The sequence below is a fragment of the Ricinus communis genome, chromosome 5 (assembly GCF_019578655.1).
Source record: "Ricinus communis isolate WT05 ecotype wild-type chromosome 5, ASM1957865v1, whole genome shotgun sequence".
NCBI classification, from domain to species: Eukaryota; Viridiplantae; Streptophyta; class Magnoliopsida; order Malpighiales; family Euphorbiaceae; genus Ricinus; species Ricinus communis.
In genome coordinates, this window is record NC_063260.1 from 5,943,507 (window position 1) to 5,963,774 (window position 20,268).

At 30.1% G+C, this 20,268-nt stretch overlaps 1 protein-coding gene across 2 annotated transcripts; it reads left to right on the top strand.

Moving 5' to 3' along the window:
• Window positions 1-9,324: 9,324 nt before the first annotated feature.
• Window positions 9,325-18,849, top strand: LOC8277868 (exopolygalacturonase). Of its 2 annotated transcripts, XM_048373691.1 has the most exons (5): window positions 9,325-9,507; window positions 9,580-9,885; window positions 9,992-10,430; window positions 18,137-18,213; window positions 18,343-18,849. In XM_048373691.1, the coding sequence occupies exons 1-5, from the start codon at window positions 9,379-9,381 to the stop codon at window positions 18,568-18,570; spliced, it is 1,179 nt and encodes a 392-aa protein (XP_048229648.1). In that variant the 5' UTR covers window positions 9,325-9,378; the 3' UTR covers window positions 18,571-18,849. The 2 variants fall into 2 exon arrangements, with proteins under 2 accessions (XP_048229648.1, XP_002526191.2); XM_002526145.3 differs by lacking the exons at window positions 18,137-18,213; window positions 18,343-18,849 and adding an exon at window positions 10,637-11,143 and having other exon boundaries at window positions 9,992-10,507.
• Window positions 18,850-20,268: the final 1,419 nt, after the last annotated feature.

Here is a 20,268-nt window from a genome sequence, read left to right on the forward strand (position 1 = left end):
ATTAATATTTATTAATATTCTTTCAAAAAATATTAATTTAACATAATCATAAAAACATTCTCATTTTAAAATAATTAATTCAACACAACACTATTTTTTTTATTGCTTATTATTATTATATTATAAATTTTAATATTTGAAAATTTATCTTTTCTGATTGGTTTAAATTTTGTAACATTTTTTTAGTTAAATTATTTTTTACATGCCTTTTACTCTTTTTATTGGTTTAGCTTTATTTTTAATTTTATTAATGTTTATTAAATAAGTTTAATTCTATAAGTGACATACTACTTAATTTTTTATTTAAATATCCAATAAAAATATATTTTGTAATAGAATTTTTAAGACATTATTAGAGAAATATTAAAACAACAAAGTATATAAGTTAAGACACCAAAATTATAATAGTCAATAAGACATCAAAATTAGAATATTTAGGCTAATGAGATAAAGACAATCTAATACTAGTGAAGTAAGGACATTAAAGTTATTTGCTCTAGAAAAAGAGACTAAAATCACTAATAATATATCATATCCATTTAGAAGTTTGATGACTTTTTCTAATCTATTTTGTGTATTATTTATCTATACAAAATAATTAAATATTAGATTAATAAAAATTAACAAAATTTTAATTATTTTTCTAATGACTTGTAACAATAAAATCTTAAGAAATTATATTTATTTTAATGTAAAAAATAAAAAATAAAGAAATAGAGATTTATGTATTTTCATTCACTTTTTATTCAAAACTCATAAAAGGAAAAAAGAAAGAAGAAAAGGAAACGGACAGCTAATAAAAGCAAAAAAAGAAGAAAAGGAAACTGCAGCCTTGGGGATTGAAACTGGTACATGTAAAGCAAGGACAATAATGCATTCCACTGAGCTACTTATAGGTAATTGATTCATGTTTAACAAAAATTAAATATATATAGGTTGGCTCGATTTCTTTAGTTTTTCCATTCTAGAAACCAAATCGATAATGATATTTCTGAAATTTTACAAAATCAAAACCGACAATCGAACTAAATTTATTATTTGGTTTGGTTTTTACTGAATAATGCTATTAAAGTGAAGTAAGGACAATCTTGCTCTAAAAAATCAAAATTACTACTAACAATAAAAATTTGATCATAATATCTAAAATAAATTTAATGACTAATAATTTTTCTAATTTATTTTATATATTATTTCAATATCTTGTGATTCATAATTAATTTTAAATAATTAAATACTAAATTATCAAGATTTTAATTATTATTTCAATAAATATTTAACAATAAAATGTTAAAAAATTAGAATTAGTGTTCTGTAGGAATAAATAAATAAATAAGGATTTATAGATTTTCTTTGACTTTTTTATCCAAAGCTAACAAAAGTATGTTATGTAAACATTACTAAAGAAATACAAAAACACTAAAGTAAATAAGTTAAGAAACCAAAATTATATATAGTAGTTAACATGTCACCATTATAGAATACTTAGAACACTAAGATAGAGGCAATCTAAAGTGAAGTAATGACTGCAAAGTTACTTGTTCTAAAAAATAAGACACTAAAGTTGATTATAGTATCCAATTATAAGCTAAATGACTAATGAATTTTCTAATATATTTTATGTATTATTTTTATAATTTTCAGTCATAGTTGATGATAAATAATTAAATACTAAATTAATAAAAATTAAAAGGTTTTAATTATTTTTCTAATGACTCTTTAATAATAAAATTTTAAAATTATATTTATCTAAGTATAAAAATAAAAAATAAATATATAGAAATTTATGTATTTTCTTTGACTTTTCTTATTGAAAGTTAATAAAAGAATGTCATAATAATAGGATTTCCAAGACATTACTAAAAAAATACTAAAACACCAAAATTTATAAATTAAGACACCAAGACTATAACAATCAATATCACATCAATGTAGAATGTTTAACATACTAAGATAAAGGCAGTCTACCGTTAACTCTTTAATAATAAAATCTTAAATATTACATTTATTTTAGTGTAAAAACTAAAAATAAAAAACTATGAATTTATGCATTTTCTTTGACTTTTTTTTTCGAAGTCAATAAAGGTATATAATGTAATAGGATTTTCAAGATATTACTAAAGAAATACTAAAAAACCAAAGTAAATAAGTTAAGACACTAAGACTATAGTAGTCAACATGACACCATTATTTAACATACTGAGATAGAGACAATCTACTAAAGTGAAATAAGAGCGCCAAAGTTACTTTCTCTAAGAAATGGACTGTAATATCCAAAAAATAAACTTAATGGCTAATAATTTCTTTAATATATTTTATGTAATATTTCTATATTTTTTATTCATAGTTCATGCTAAATAATTAAATACTAAATTAATAAACCCTAAAAAGGTCTTAATTATTTTTAGAATGACTCTTTAACAATAAAACTTTTAAAAATTATATTTATGTGAGCGACAGTTTCGGGTGAGCACCCAAGTGTCTATAGCGATTATAGCATTGCAAGGCCTTTCAACCTAATAGAGAACACGCTAACTAGGCGGAAAGACTAGCATGGAGATGGGAGTCACCACCTGGGTAATTATCTGGGATACTTTTACTAATTAAGTGGCGTTTCTAAATTCCATAAGGAAGTTTCGCCACATCCAAAGATGGATCCAGAAGCCAACTTCCTTATTTGTATATCCTTGTTTTTATTTTTATTGTTTAATAGATTATTGTCTATAAACACAATAATTATAGCTCTACAAATAATCATTACAATATGTGAGGTCCACCTAACTCTAACCCATTTTAGTTAGGCCCAATCTCCTTATCAACACTCATTTCCAGATCTAGATATCGAGAGAATTATGGAAAACCCTATAATGAAAGTTGTTACCTTTCTTGAGTCTCGGGAGATTAAGAAGGGTGAATTCGAATAAGAGTTAAGAATAATTGGACTTAAAATTACTTTTTTAGAATCAATTTGGACCCAATTGATAGAAAAAAAAAGTTTGAGGGGTGAAATGACAGTTTTTACAAATTGAGGGACTAAATCATCAAAATCTTTGAAATTTTTGCCCTTTAAAGTCAATTAGCTTTGTGTACAGCCGAATCGGCTCTCCACAGAGCTGATCGGCTGACATAGAGCTGCATCGGCTTTGTGCGGAGCCGATTGGCTCTACATAGTGTCGATTGACCCTTTTTTCGAAATCTGACACTGTTTTATATGTATTTTATTTTACCTAAAATGCCAAAATTGGTAAAAAGAAGTTTCTAGAAGATATTTATGATGACTATTAATATTTTTAAATATTTCTCATTATAATTTATTAAATATAAAAAATTTAATTTCCTTTTATTTAATGTTAATCTGATAAAGGGAAGGGATAGCTGATAGTTTATTTTTCAAATAATTGAATATTTATCTATTTTTTCTAAGGTTTCCTAACATTACTACTATAAATAGAATGATACACCTTAAATATGGGGTTAACTACATTCCTCAAGGTATTCTTTAAGCAACACTAACACATTAACATATACAAAGAGTTAGTTTTGGGAAGCCACTAAGAAAGAACTCTAAATTATAAAACCCATTTAGAACGACATAAGTTTTTTTTTTGAAATCTCAAAGCAGAACTGGATTTTCAGCTCATCTTTGATTCAACCACTTCGTTGTCTTCTAAGACTCGCATAACAACTATCTATGGTGACAACGTGAGGGTTCTCCTATATTCAGCATCATCAATATCGTTTTTCCCATTAAACTAGTTCTTGTATTCCTTTATGTTTTAGAAACATGATTAGGTGTTCTTTTGTTTATTATTTTTTATGTGTTTGAAATAATTAGAGCAGGATTTCTTATGAATTAACATGCTTATAAACTATTGGGTATTAAATCTGATAATATGAACATTGCTGGGAATTGAATATGATAATAAGAACATTTAGGATTTTAAATCTATTGACATGTTTGCTTTTGGATTTTAGATATGATTGAGTCAAATGATTAGGGTTGCATGTTAGATTTGTAATTTCTTACTCTTTTTATAATTAAAGTTGGTTTTAGGGTTTAATGATCAAAATCTAAAAATTGCCGCTTTCATTTACTGTTAGTCTTATTTCTACAGTTTGTATGACTTCCTTAGATCTTCTTATTAAATATAACCTTTTTATCTCTTTTACTTCATTCTTTCGGGTCCTAATTATTTATTGACCTTTTATGCATGTAAAACTCGCTCTAGGACATAAAAATGCTCAAGAAAATGAAGAACCACCATGGAAAAGCCCTAGAACCCATTAGCTCTATGCTCTGAGCCGATTGGCTATTCACCATTCAGCCCTAATTTCTCTGATTTTTGATGAATTTTCAAGATAAAATGTATACTATACTTAGTTTTAGGTGTTTTCTCTTCAATTTTCTTAATTGTAGGCAGGTTGTAATAGGCAGGTTTACTTTTTTTACTTTATTTTTTTTCCTTATTTTGAGTGAATGCTAAATATATGTTGTATGACTGCGTAATTAAAACTGGTCATATAGACATTAGGCCTTAAAATTGAACCTAGCATGAAAATTATAGTCCATTAGGTTAATTAATGGTAACCGGGCTTAAATTCTAAAATCAATATAGATCTAGTGAGCTTTGCAATATTTTTATTAGGTTAATTAGGTCATATTTAGATTTAAGATTACTTAATTGGGTCTAATCATAAAAGTAGTCAATTAGGTTAAAAGGTTGGAATTCAAAACATAATCTACAATTGGGCTAGACTAGGTGGACTTTATACATAATTTTCTAGTAAATTAGGTTAATAACTTTAGACATGGGCTGGGCTTAATAAAACCGGGCTAGACTTAGGAGAACCATACATACTGTAGTACTTGATATGTAGAAATATAACTGTTGTATTTATAGGGAATAACTCGTTAAAAAATAACTCGTTATCACACATTGTGCACTTTGGTCCTAATAACATCGATGGTGTCTGTTAGTGGTTCTTTGGTTCCATTCAAACCTTGAAATTGCGACACTGGCTGACCATCACTCATAAGTAATTAGTGGACTTCCTTCATTGCATGGACCTTTTAATGGGAATATGAGTCAAGGAAGAATACTTTTTACTTATGAAAGCCTTTTATCCTTATCCAAGACTTAGCTCACGGTAATGATAAAGTTGTAACGCCTGTATTTTCTCAACATACATGTTATATGCATTTACATTTAATCATTAAGCATGATGGTATATTAATAATATTTTTGTTTTTTGAGAATAGATATATATTAATTATAAGTAGAGAATAAGAAGCATGATATTAGATTATTAATTTAGATAAGTTGATTAAGTACTTGGGTTATGTGTATTAAGCCTTAAGACTTAATTGAACCAATACTTGAAGATTGGGTAAATAGATTGGACTTAAAAGATACAATTAAAAGTTAGTACCTATGTATGGTTAGTAAAAATTAACTTGGGATGGTAAAACTAATTTTAGTAGATGGTGGCATTGAGAGATGAATCTTGAAAATTGGAACCATGAGCAAGTTCATTTTACCTCTTCATTTCTCTAAAATTCGTACATGGCCAAAAACTCAAAATTTGGAACAAGAAAGAGGACTGAAATACCTAGAAAAACTTAAAATTAAGATAAGATTTTACCAACTATTAAAGGAACCAAGCTAAAGCTAAAGGTTTTGAGCATATTAGTAACCCAAAAGCTGAAATTAGTGAGTTGTTACTTGAGTATTATTAATTTGTCATTAGGGTTCTTGATTATAAATTGAAAAAACTTCAATTGATACTTTCATTAGTTAATTAAAGGTTTTATTATCATGAATTAGTAGAGTATTGAATGATTGCATAGGGATTAAGCTTGATTTAAATTTAAGTATGTGAAGACAAAAAACTGTCAAAATTCTAACAACCTTAATGCTCTGTATTTTAGGCATAACATGCGTTATATAAATCCAAATTAAACTTAATTGGTATCTATGGAAGTTTTGATGAGTCCTCTATAACTTTTGTAGTTTTGTAATTTTGCTATTTTTGCCATTTTGGCTGCTTAAATTGAGCAAACAGATTGTTGCTCGGGTATAGCAAGCTGTATGACCCTTGCTCAGTAATTTGGGAATAATTAAATCTATAGAAGTCAGAATTGAGTAATTCTTCTTTGAGATGAAACTAGACACATAAAAGTATATGTCTATTTAATACGAGATTCTCTTATTAAGCCAATTTTACCGAGCAATAAATATACTTTGATACTAAATTCTGTCCAAAAAATAGAGATGTTGGAGATTAGTTTTATGCTATTTATTCGATGTTAATTTGAGTTAAATTAGTATATAGCTAGATGGAACATATTTATATGATATTAAAACAGTAATTGAGAGTCTTAGAGGAAGAGTTAGACCTATGAATTAGAAAAGGGATGATCTTGTAATGTATTAGAACTAACATTTACATGAATATTTGGAATATGCATGAAATGTGAATTAATGAATGTGTTAACAGGAACTCAAAGGCTTGGAAAGGAAGTTGTAGAGAAAGGAGGTTCTTCTATGTTGAAGGAATAAGTGTATTTTGAGTAAGTAAATAATCAATATTTGCTATACTCACATATTTAATCAAATGTTTCGCGAATAATTGTGTTTGCTTAATATTGTGTTATGTTTGAATGAATGAATGGAAATGATTGGTGTTAAGTGGAACAATTGTTATTGCTTGAATGTGATATAAGTAAAATAATTGAATTGTGATGTTAAGTGCATATGCGCATGTGAATAGTGGCCCCTTGTGAAAAGAATATATATATATAAAGCCTTGGGAGGCTAAAGCCTAGAGAGGCTATAAAAGTGTGTAATGTGAGGATGAGGCGGGGTAGCTTACCTGTACAATAGGTGAGGATGAGGCAGAGCAGCACATTAAAGGGGATCCATGAGCCGTGAGAACTAATTAGCAGGTTAAGGCCAATTTCTTCGACGTGGTTGACTATCCCGAATGGTTAGCAAATAGTTGTTCAATCCTAAAGAAGGATGGTAAGGTCGGAATGTGCATAGATTATAAGGACTTGAACAAAGCATGTCCTAAGGACAACTTCCCTCTACCTCATATAGATATAATAGTCGACAGTGCTGCTTTGAATGCAATGTATTCTTTTATGGATGGGTTCTCCAGATATAATTAGATCAATGATGGCAGTAGTGGACAAGCTGAAGACGTCGTATATTATTGAGTGGGGGATATACTGCTATAAGGTTATGCCTTTTGGATTAAAGAATGCAGGTGCAACTTATCAAAGAGCAGCCACTACCTTATTTCACGATGTGATGCACAAGGAGGTAAAGGTGTACGTTGATGACATTATGGTAAAGTCTTAAATAAGGGAAGTGCATTTTCAAGCTCTTAATAAGTTTTTAGGACGAGAGGAAATGTATAACCTGAGGCTTAACTAGAAGAAGAGCATATTCAGAGTTACATTAAGGAAGCTATTACGACACTTAATGAGTCAACGGGGCATAGAGATTGATCCGAGCAAGGTCAAGGCTATTCAAAAGATGCCAGCATTGAAGATAGAGAAAGAAGCCAAAGGTTTTTTGGGATGCTTACAATATATCAACAGGTTCATTTCTAAGCTCATAATGGTCTGTGATCCTATCTTTAAGCTTTTAAGAAAACATCAACCCATTGTGTGGGATGAACATTGATATTGCTATTTACATTGCTACAATCTAAGGCAGTGAATCTATCGATGCAGTCTAGCACTAATGGCGAGTATCAAGGTCGTATCCCTCGGAAAAGTGAAAGCCCAGAGTTACTACTTTGTTCTCTGATATATTAGCCTGAAATAAGGTGTGAGAAGTCTAAACTAACTAATTAATGACTATGAATGCAAATAAATAAATGAACAGCAACTAACAATCGAAAGACAACTGCAAAAAGAAAAACAAACCCAAAAGGGACCTAAATGATGGAATTCTAAAGGTTGATTTTATAAATTACCAATCTTGCTTACTCGTGCGTAAATCCTGAATCGAACTCGGTTCCTCTCTTGAGCTCACCAAGTTCCTAAACCTGCACTAACCTAATGGAATCTTTTCCTATCATATTATTACAGATTAGCATTAAGCGTGATATAGAACTATTAAGAGTTGTTAATTCTTAATCCGACGAGTAAATTAACCTTATCTCTAAGTGTTAACTACCAGTTCTTACTATTCAAATTCCAGTTGTAACAAGCATTTCTCAATGTCAAGAAACAACCTAAAAGACAATTAATTCAACGTCTCAAATTAACTGAATCAAACTCTATTATTGAATAGCAAGAAGATTACAAGAATGACAAATATAAATTTAACAACTAAGTACAATCTATCAACAAAGGTAAACCCCAATGGGTTCATCAGCCCTAGCTACTCATAATGAAAGAAACAAATACAAAAGGAGATAAATAATAGAAAAGGAGTAATCCAATAGTTTTAATTTTATTTTTAACATTTTAAAGTTAATATGTAAAAGAATTTCACAATATATAATCCAAGGATTAGAATCAAGGGTAGATCTAGTGCGTCCGCTCGAAAGTGACTCTGCACATTTTTCTTCTTCATATTACTTACCTTCTTAAACAAACCCCTCTTTGAATTCCTTCTACTTTTGAATAACTATAGCTATTTCTTGCTGTGAAGGGCTTGGTGCGAGTGCTCCAATAAAATAGTAGCATTTTTGCTATCTTTTTATCATTAAAATAAAAATAATAATATAATAAAGTAAAAGTAACTTAGTTAAAATAAAGTTAAAGGTTTTTCTGCTTTTATTCTAACCAAGAAAAATTTAATGAACAAAAGTTAAGATATAATCGAATTACTATTAAGATGGATTTCATGGATCTATAGGTCCATAACAAATAAATCCTTTTAATTAGGGTATATATATTGAAAATTTGATGTCTTAAGAATTTATTATTCTGGTATTGATTCTAATCCCAAAGTATTGTAACAATATTTTCAACACTTGTATATAGTATTTGTTGTTTTCTTTTCTCTTAGGCAAATAAATAGCAATGGTTTATTATAGGAGAAAACTTCTTATAAGCTACATAAAGAAGAATATAAAATTTAGAAAAAGTATGTTAAATAAAATACAGAAGTCATCAACTATAATTAGGATTTAGTTATTGCAGAGAAAAATTCAATACTTCAAACCATTTATATTTAGCTTCAGATATATAATATAAGCTAAATTTAGAAAACATACTCGAAAATACTGTAAATCTTTTCAAATTTTATAATAAATTTAGTTAATTATGCTACTTATAAATAATTAAAAAATGAGTTTTGCATATTGCGGAAAAAATAAGTAGCCAACAAAAAGAGAAGAAGGAAGCAACCCAATACAAAGATGAAATTTAGATTGTGTATTTTAACAATCTTTGTATTATTGTCATTTCTTTTTAATATTAGAGCAGAAAAAGTCTTCGATGTGAAAAGTTTTGGTGCTACACCTAGTCAGAAGAATGATATCAGTAAGGTATGGGCATGAGTTTAATTGTAATGGTTTTGTTCAATTTAGTTTTAATCTAAAACTTTTTTTTACACTTAGGCTTTATTAGCTGCTTGGAAGGCTGCTTGTTCAACACCAGGTGCAAGTAGAATTTTGATTCCAGAAGCTAAATATGCATTACGGGATGTACTTTTGGAAGGCCCTTGTAAGGGTTCAATGGTACTTCAAATTAAAGGAACCTTAATGGCCCCAGCAGACCCTAGTGAGCACCATAGCCAGGGTTGGATTACTTTCCAACATGTCGATCATTTAACTATATCTGGAGGTAATTTGGATGGTCGAGGAAAAATTGCATGGGGAAAAAATACTTGTCGTACGAATGTAAATTGCAAGAATCTCCCAATGGTATGTTATTCATCAATACCATGTCACACATTTTACTATTTTATTATAAAAAGTACTATTGCTAATAATATTAACATATGTGTGATGTTTTCACAATCTTTATCAGAATTTAAGGTTTGATTTTGTCACCAATACCATCGTTGAAGATTTAACTTCCCGGGATAGTAAGAATTTTCACATGAATCTCATCGGGTGCCAAAATTTCACACTGCAACGTATTAAGATTATAGCGCCTGGTGATAGTGCTAATACAGACAGAATTCACATTGGACGTTCTAATGAAGTAAACATTATTGATTCAAAGATCGGCACTGGTGATGATTGCATCTCTATTGGTGATGGTAGTCGGAATATCAAAATCACAGGAGTAAGATGTGGACCAGGTCACGGTATTAGCATTGGAAGCTTAGGAAAATACAAAAATGAAGAACCTGTTAGTGGAGTTTATGTTAAGAAATGCGACCTTATAAATACTTCTAATGGCATAAGAATTAAGTCTTGGCCAGGATTATACAGTGGCGCTGCAACTGATATGCATTTTGAAGATATTTCCATGAATAACGTGAGCAATGCTATCCTCATAGATCAAATGTACTGTCCTTGGAACCACTGCAATTCCAAGGTAATTTTCAACATTATAGGAAATGAAAAGAAATATAAATAATTTTCTTAATTTGTATATATTTGATAAATAGTCAACTAATCTTTTGTACATATGTATCTAATCTTTTAATTTTTTTTATCCTTACAGGCTTCATCAAATGTTAAGATCAGTAAGGTTACTTTCTCTAATATAAAGGGCACTTCTTCAACTCCTACTATCGTTAAGCTTTTATGCAGCAAAGGCTTACCATGCGAGGGCGTGGAACTCAATAATATTAACGTCGTATATAAGGGCCCTGATGGTCCTGCAAAATCTGAATGTACAAATGTCAAGCCTAAAATTGGGATACGAACAGATGTGCTTCGTGGATGCTAACGTCAAAGACTTGAATTTATATTTTTATTATATTCTCTAAATTTAATAATTATTTGTGAACACTAAAGATTATTATGCAAAACCTTATTTTGCAGAAAATTTAAAGATGGATCCCACATGCTTAGTAGAATAAGGTATTAGTAGGTTGACATTGTTAATGTGGTAAAACCTTGTACTTTTACTTTTGTACTCATATTGCTTATGTTAACAAACTTGCAATATTGATAAAGATAATATAGAATGATTTCTACATTATTAATTTAAATAGCTATTCTTTTAGTCATAATCCATTTGGTTGATGAAGTGGACACATGCAAATGACTCATGTACTCCCTTGGCACAATTTAGCATAACAACCTTTAGAAATTCTACCTCTCCTTCCTTTTCTTCCTTTCTCTCGCTGCTCATAGAGACAACATACCAAGAACCAATTCTCTCTAAAGCAAATCCATTCGATTCTCCAATAAACAACCTAAACAATATATGTCCTAATTGTGGCATTGTTACTTGTACCACTAATGGCGTCTTATTTCGATTTTACTACCCGCATTAAGAGCTGAAGGAATAATAGGAAAATCAGGAAGTATGAACTACCTATCGAGTATAAAAAATCAACTAGCATCATAAATCTATCTATTTTCTCTAGTAAACTTAAATCCTTTTCAAATTCTTCAACATAACACATGACTTTTCCAAATAATTAGAGCAATTTTAATTCTCTTCATTCTCTTTTAACTATGCATTTGATTTCATCTTATAAAGGGATCAAGAAACCTACCATCAAGTCAACTCAGTGATGACTCTAGTAGTGCTCCACCGAGTCATATTGATTTAGATAAGGCCTTGCAAGGTTTAATTTCAAAACATTTAGTGAAACCGGATAGCAAAAAATGATTTTATACAGATTATCTATCACCATTATTATGATATTAAAAAAAATGAAATAAAACTCAGCTATAAAGAAACATATAGTCTGGGAGGTTGAGGAATAAAAAGATGTGTGATCCCTATAAAGGAAGAAAGAGAATGAAAATGGCGTATGCAAATAAATAATTTTTAAGAAGTAGCCAAAATAAACTATATAGTTTTTTCTCTTTGAAAACCACCTATTCTAATCAGTATCTACATTCGTAAATTGTGAAATACATAGACATAAAATAACGGGGTGTGTCAACACGCGCATCACATTTGTTAACTTAAGGACTAAATGAGTATAATGATAAAAATATAAGGACGAGTTAAGATGAAATTGATGGATGGGAACCAAGTGAAACAAAGTTGAATAGTACAGGGACCCAAATGTAAGTTTTGCCAAATTGTTATGGAAAGTTTAGACAAATCATTACGAAAGGAAATGGAGTCTTTTCATAATTATTCCATGCATGTGTGCTCAACAAAATATGTCAAGGAATGCGTTACATCCATGCATTTGTAAATCCCTTTTTCGAGAGATAATTAGCATGAAATAGGGTTCTTTGCCATTTTTCTAGTTGGGGGTTCCTTTGTTGTAAGGGGCAGCTCGTCGAAAATTTCTACAAGGAACTATGGATTAAACTCTAAATAAATTCGCCAATTGGAAAAGACAATTGCTTTCTACGACTGGTCAATTGGCCTTGATAAATTTGGTAATTTATGGCTCCTTTATTTATTCATTTACAATCTATAAATAACCTCAGAATTTAATTATTCCTTTGGAGAAGCAAATGAGGAATTTTTTATGGACTGGTAACATCTTCATTCGAAAATTGGTTGCATTAGCTTAGATGGAGTGTTGCAAACCGATAAAAAATGGAGGATTAGGCCTTAAGCATTTGGCTGATTTAAATGAATGTGTCCTTTTTAAGCTTGCATGGAAGGTTCGAAGTTCTGCATCTGCAATTCTTTGCTTCAGCAGGACTAGGATTCTTGATCAATGGGACTTGCCTCGTCTCAAGTATTCTCGATTCTCTATTTGGAGCTCAATATATATTTGTTACCTCGAACTTTTTAAAGAATCTAAATGGATAGTGTCTCCATTTTCCTCCTTGAGTTTCTAGAATAACAATTGGTTGGGTGACATCGTTTCGGAGAAGATTGAGAATCAGCCTGCTCTGCAAAGACGCTTGAAAGCTCGCATTTCTAATATTTTTTATAATGATACCTGGCACCTTTCATCAGCTTTTGCTCAACATTTTCATGAGACTACAACTCATATATAGAGCATGGATTTTGGTAGCACGAATTCGTCGGTTTGGATAGGTTCTCGTAATGGCACAATCACATGTAAGCTTGTAATGAGTTCTATGTATAATCCTTTGCCCATTTGCAGGGGAATAAATCTTTGTGGAAACAATATATACCTCCATCAAGGTCCCTTTTGAGTTGACGCCTTTTCACCTTCAAGATTCCAACAGATGATATCTTGGCGCGTAAGAGCTTTAATTTGCCCTCCATTTGTTGCCATCTTTTGGAACATTGGATCATCTTTTTCTTTGTTTCCCGTTTACAGCAGCTTTCTAGAGAGCAAGTGCACTTTGATAAGTCCAACCTGATATCTCTTTATTTATCAGCTCGACAAAATCCTCATGGCTCCTAGATTGCCAACCTTCTCAATATAGTTATAGTCTCGAGCTTTTGGGTCATTTGGCTTGGCCAGAATCTTATTTGGTGTTGTATTAAGGAGAGCGAGAACTTCGATATTTGCACAATGCCAAACACCTTGAAAGATAAATCAATCCTCCATCGGCTGTGTATTTCTCCAAAGCTTGCGAAAGCACCAAAAATCATTGAGGTAAGCTGGTGCCCTCCTCTTTCAGGTTGGATAGATTAAATACTAATAGTTCAACTAGCGGTTCTCCAGGAAAAGCAGGTGCACGTGCGATCTTCAGAAGTAATCAAGGCTTTATTCATAGGCTCTTTGCTTCTTCTATAGGAGTTTGTTTTGCTTATGACGTTGAGATTGATGTTATAATTATGGAATTAGAGAGGCTTGGAATCTCGGGTTGCATAATTTATGGTTGGAAAGTGATTCGACATATGTTGTAAATCTTCTGAAAACCATCTTTTGGAAGTGCCATGGAAGTGGAGAGCAGCTTGGCAAGTTTGTCTTTCATTCTTGTCAAAATGAACTTTGTGGCCTCGCATATTTATAGAGATGATTGATGGTCTTACTGTTTAGGAAAATTGATACTGCTGCGATAATTTGGTGGAGCTCTCCTCCTTAATTTTGTAAATTTTTTTCTATGATAGCAATGGCCGAGTTTGTTATCCTTTTTAAGGATGCTTGTGTAGCTCTTTTATTTCAGTATGTTCTTTTTGTATAATGACTCTGATATTATTTTTTGTTATTGATATAGATGGAGGATTATATGATGTGCGGTGCTGAGGGGATGTCTGCCTAAGCCCGAGTACATTATTTGTTAGCCTTTCCATCAATCTTTTTTTAAGAAAAAATAGAGAAACACTAATTTGATAGCCCTAATAGAGGCACTCGACCTTAATAATTTGTTTACCTCAGGTATTTGAAAATTAATGAAATCATCCTTAATTTTTTTTAATAACATATATAATTCTAGTCCTTTTACTATATTTAAGTCTCTTAAATAGACTCATATTTTAAATAAAATCATATTTTATTTTCAATTTCTCAATTTGTTAATGATTAAAAAGTTATTTTATAATTTCAAGAATAAAATAACTTCTTAGTTATTAAAAGATAGAGAAATTGAAATTAAAATATGATAAAATAAAAAATAAATGATTTTTCACTCAATCTTCAAATAAGAATAACAAAAGTATAATTAAGGATAAAACTTTTGCTTTTCTTATTACAATTATTATTATTATTTTATTATTATTATTTTTAATAAAATAATCCATAGGAAATTAGAGTGTACGAGGACATCTCAATTAGACTGATACCTTCATAGCACTCCTCATATCATATAAATTATAATATGTAATAACCGTTTCTTTATGATTATTTTTTAATTCAATTTATAATCATTAATTAATTAAAAATTATTGAATTCAGATCTAGATTTATTCTTAATAGATAGGTAAACTCAGTCCAAGTATTTAATTAATTTGAATAAAATAAAATATTATTACTTATTGGTAATTAATCTCTACACACACATAGACACACACTCACTTATATATATATATATATATATCCGCTCTCTTCTTGAACAAATTTCATAGAATAAAAGGATAAAAAATATTTTTCTTTATTTCTATCTTGAATTGAGGAATTCTAAGCTATAAAGATATGATCATTTTTCTTAAAAGAATTTACATAAGACATGCTCTATTTACTTCTTTTTATGCTTTTTTTGAAAAATAGCTAATTTCAAGCTCTTTCTTTGCTCTAGTCTATCATTAACTGTGAAATGGTGATGTCTAAAGCTCAAATTCCCGGCACAAGTATTTTTGGGATGAGAAATTCATGTGGCATTAGATTAGACTAATGAATATGAAAGATGATCCTTCTAGTGGTGGCAGTCGAAGGAGATTGTTTTTGTCTCTTTCAAATGTTCATTTTGTAAAGAATCTATGTTAACCGATAATGGAGACTGGCAGAGCAAGTGCAGATCAGTCTATAATGGGAGTTTGGTAGTAAGATAATGTTGTTAGGACGTTAGATGGAGAACGACGAAGGTAGCGGCGGGAAAGAGAACTTGTTGATAGAAGAGAAAGTGAGGGAAGGGCTAGAATAGTAATTTGCCTACAGTGCAAGTTGCTATTAAGTCCTTTCTTTTTAAAAAATGCTGCTATTAAGTCCCTCTATTTAATATATATGTAAATCATTTATATTTTGGCAAGATCATCATTTCTTAAAATAACTTTATTAATGAACCATACTCTCATCATATTTTATTACTTAAATTGGATTAAAATAAAGATTAAAATAATATAAAGTAATTATAATAAATTAAATACATAAAATTAATATAGCACTCACATATATATTAAAATAATTAACCAATCAAAGATGCTTAGCGATTAAATAATATATCAACACCTAAATAAATTCTTAATAAACAAATATTAAAATACTGAAATACCCATGAACATTATCATTAAAAAATTAAAAACTTAGGGTTTTTTTTTAATGGTTGATTTTTTTTTTTAATTGATTTTAGTTGATGTGTGATATTTTCTTAAAGATTTTTAGTATGATTGATGTTTAATTAAGTTTTAGGGTATTTGACTTAAGCGTATTTTTATAAATATATTTTCTAGAAAGGCGTATTTTTTTAAACTTTTTTTAGATAAAATGCAATTATAGTTATAAAAAGAGATATTTTTTGCAAAGAACTATTTTTATGCGTGGAAAGCCTAATGAATTGTAAGCTACGTAATAGAAGGTAGTCATCTCATTATACTTACTATAACGATGAAAATTCACCTAATCCAGATGTAGGGATTTCAACTAAAGACATCTACCTCCCAAAGAAAAAAATATTATTGTCACTTGAGCTAGGTCTCAAATATAAATATGAATGCTTTTTTTTATTTGTTATTAGTTAATCTATTTTAGTAACATAACCAAATAGTTTTAGTTTCATTTTTTATATTTTAAAATCATTATTATGGTATATAATAATAATTTTTAATTAGTAATAAAAGGATGGTATTTTTACTTTATTCTTTTTATCAAAATGAAAATATATCAATACAACAAGCTGAAATTAATTAAAAAAAATTAAAGGTTAGTATCCTTATTCTAAGAAACTAAAGTTTAATAAATAAAGATTAATATAAAATTGAATTACTATTAAAATAACTTTTATGCACACCCGTCTACACACATTTATATATATATATTTGAAGTTTTTAAGAATTTATTTTTTTATAATGATTCTCTTATAGTGTTTTAACAATATTCCCGACTGTTATGCATTACCATTTGACATTTTCTTCCTTTTAGACAAATGAATGGAAATGATTAATCATAGAAGAAAACTTTTACAAGTCCTATAGAGGAGAATCTAGAATTTAGGAAAAGATATTAAATGAAAAATGATGGCCATCAATTACAATTGTTCAATACATTATATTTAGCTTCAAACACATAATTTAAGCTAAATTTAGAAAACATGCATTAAAATATTCTTTTAAATTTAATCAATTACACTACTTATAAATAATTCAGATTCGAACTCTCTTCTTGCAAAATAACAAGTACCAACAAAAGAAAAAGAAGAAAGCAACCTTATACAAAGATGAAATCTAAATTGAGTATTTTAACAATCTTTGTATTGTTGTCAATTTCTTTGAAAATTAGAGCAGAAAAGGTTTTCGATGTAAAAAATTTTGGTGCTACACCTAGCCAAAAGAATGATATTAGTAAGGTATGTGTGCATGAATTTAATTGTAATGGTTTTTATTCTGTTTAGTTCTAATCTAAAGCCTTCTCTTTTCTTTATTCAAACTTAGGCTCTATTAGCTGCTTGGAAGGCTGCTTGTTCAACACCAGGTGCAAGTAGAATTTTAATTCCACATGCTAAATATGCATTACGCGATGTACTTTTGGAAGGCCCTTGCAAAGGTTCAATGGTACTTCAAATTAAAGGAACCTTAATGGCCCCAGCAGACCCTAGTGAGCACCATAGCCAGGGTTGGATTACTTTCCAACATGTCGATCATTTAACTATATCTGGAGGTAATTTGGATGGTCGAGGAAAAATTGCATGGGGGAAAAATACTTGTCGTACCAATGTAAATTGCAAGAATCTCCCAATGGTATGTTATTCTTCAATACCATGTCATACACTTCACTATTTATAAGAACTATTATTGGTAATAATATTAACATAACTATTTTCTATGTGTTTCTGATGTTTTCACAACCTTTATCAGAATTTAAGGTTTGATTTTGTCACTAATACCATCGTTGAAGATTTAACTTCCCGGGACAGTAAGAATTTTCACATGAATCTCATCGGGTGCCAAAATTTTACACTCCAACGTATTAAGATTATAGCGCCTGGTGATAGTGCTAATACAGACGGAATTCACATTGGACGTTCTAATGGAGTAAACATTATTGATTCAAAGATCGACCTTTGGTGATGATTGCATCTCTATTGGTGATGGCGATTTGAATATCAAAATCACAGGAGTAAGATGTGGACCAGTCACGGTATTAGCATCTGGAAGCTTAGGAAAGTACAAAATGAAGAACACAGTAGTGGAGTTTATGTTAAGAAATGCGATCTCATAAACACTACTAATGGCATAAGAATTAAATCTTGGCCGGGACTATTGGGTCGTGATCGCATTTTGAAGATATTTCCATGAATAACGTGAGCAATGCTATCCTCATAGATCAAATGTACTGTCCTTGGAACCACTGCAATTCCAAGGTAATTTTCAACATTATAGGAAATGAAAAGAAATATAAATAATTTTCTTAATTTGTATATATTTGATAAATAGTCAACTAATCTTTTGTACATATGTATCTAATCTTTTAATTTTTTTTATCCTTACAGGCTTCATCAAATGTTAAGATCAGTAAGGTTACTTTCTCTAATATAAAGGGCACTTCTTCAACTCCTACTATCGTTAAGCTTTTATGCAGCAAAGGCTTACCATGCGAGGGCGTGGAACTCAATAATATTAACGTCGTATATAAGGGCCCTGATGGTCCTGCAAAATCTGAATGTACAAATGTCAAGCCTAAAATTGGGATACGAACAGATGTGCTTCGTGGATGCTAACGTCAAAGACTTGAATTTATATTTTTATTATATTCTCTAAATTTAATAATTATTTGTGAACACTAAAGATTATTATGCAAAACCTTATTTTGCAGAAAATTTAAAGATGGATCCCACATGCTTAGTAGAATAAGGTATTAGTAGGTTGACATTGTTAATGTGGTAAAACCTTGTACTTTTACTTTTGTACTCATATTGCTTATGTTAACAAACTTGCAATATTGATAAAGATAATATAGAATGATTTCTACATTATTAATTTAAATAGCTATTCTTTTAGTCATAATCCATTTGGTTGATGAAGTGGACACATGCAAATGACTCATGTACTCCCTTGGCACAATTTAGCATAACAACCTTTAGAAATTCTACCTCTCCTTCCTTTTCTTCCTCTCTCTCGCTGCTCATAGAGACAACATACCAAAAATCAATTCTCTCTAAAGCAACTCCAATCGATTCTCCAATAAACAATCTAAATAATATATTTCCTAATTGTAGCGTGTCATTACTTGTACCACTAAGGGCGTCTCATTTCAATTTTGCTACCCGCATTAAGAATTGAAGGAATAATAGGAAAATTAGGAAGTATGAACTACCTATCAAGCCTAAAAAGATAAACTAGCATCATAAATCTATCTATTTTCACTAGTAAACTTAGATCCTTTTCAAATTCTTCACCAAACCATATGATTTTTCCTAAATAATTAGAGCAATTTTAATTCTCTTCCTTGTCTTTTAACTATGCATTTGATTTCATCTTATAAAGGGATCAAGAAACCTACTATTAAGTCAGATGGTGACTTGTCACGACCCGATCTATGGGCCTATGACCGGCGCTTGGAAATGGGTAGGCGTAAGGCCACTGAAACCTGTAGCAAGCCTAGCCATTTGCTAACTCAATTAAAATATAATCCAAATTCTATCCATTATAACACTAATTCATAATTAAACTTTAACCACCCAGATACTATATATTTGATTTAGTTTGCTAGCATAAATAGGCAGTACCTGAATTTACATGCCTTTATAAAATGATAAGTTTAAAATTTACTACTGCAGAGAATCTAGAATTTTAAAAATCAACATACCAATAAAATCAGTTACATTAAACTCGAAGATGAAGGAAGTCGAGCTGTTAGAGGTAAAGAACTGTGAAAACTAACAAACACCTGAAAAATAATTAAATTTGAGATTGTCAGTCTCGAGAGTTAGTTAAAATCATATATCCAAAAATGAATATAACTACTTCAATAAAATATTTTTTTAATCAAAAATAAAATATTAGGTCATATCAAAACGCATGTAATGCCAATGATTCAATAAAAATATATTTTTCATGGTACGGGACAAGTACCTCAGCAAAACCCTAACCCCAACACTAACAGCCTTAGCCTTTCGGCTCTCTCACTCCAACAGGACTAGCACCGAGATAGCGAAGCTCGACTAGGGTCCTTAAATCTAGTATGATCACTTGATTCCAATAAAGCCGGTACCTAGAGAGCAACGCTCGACCAGGGACCTTTAGTCCGACACTCAAACTCTATACAACCCAGAGAATTGAACTCGAATAGGACAACTCTTAAAAATATTCTTTTACTACCTGTCTCAGATCTATACTGGTGCGCACGCGGTTTTGATGCAACCCACCAGGTGGCATATTCTACTGCCGTCTCATCCCGAGTCAATATGCAATTACAA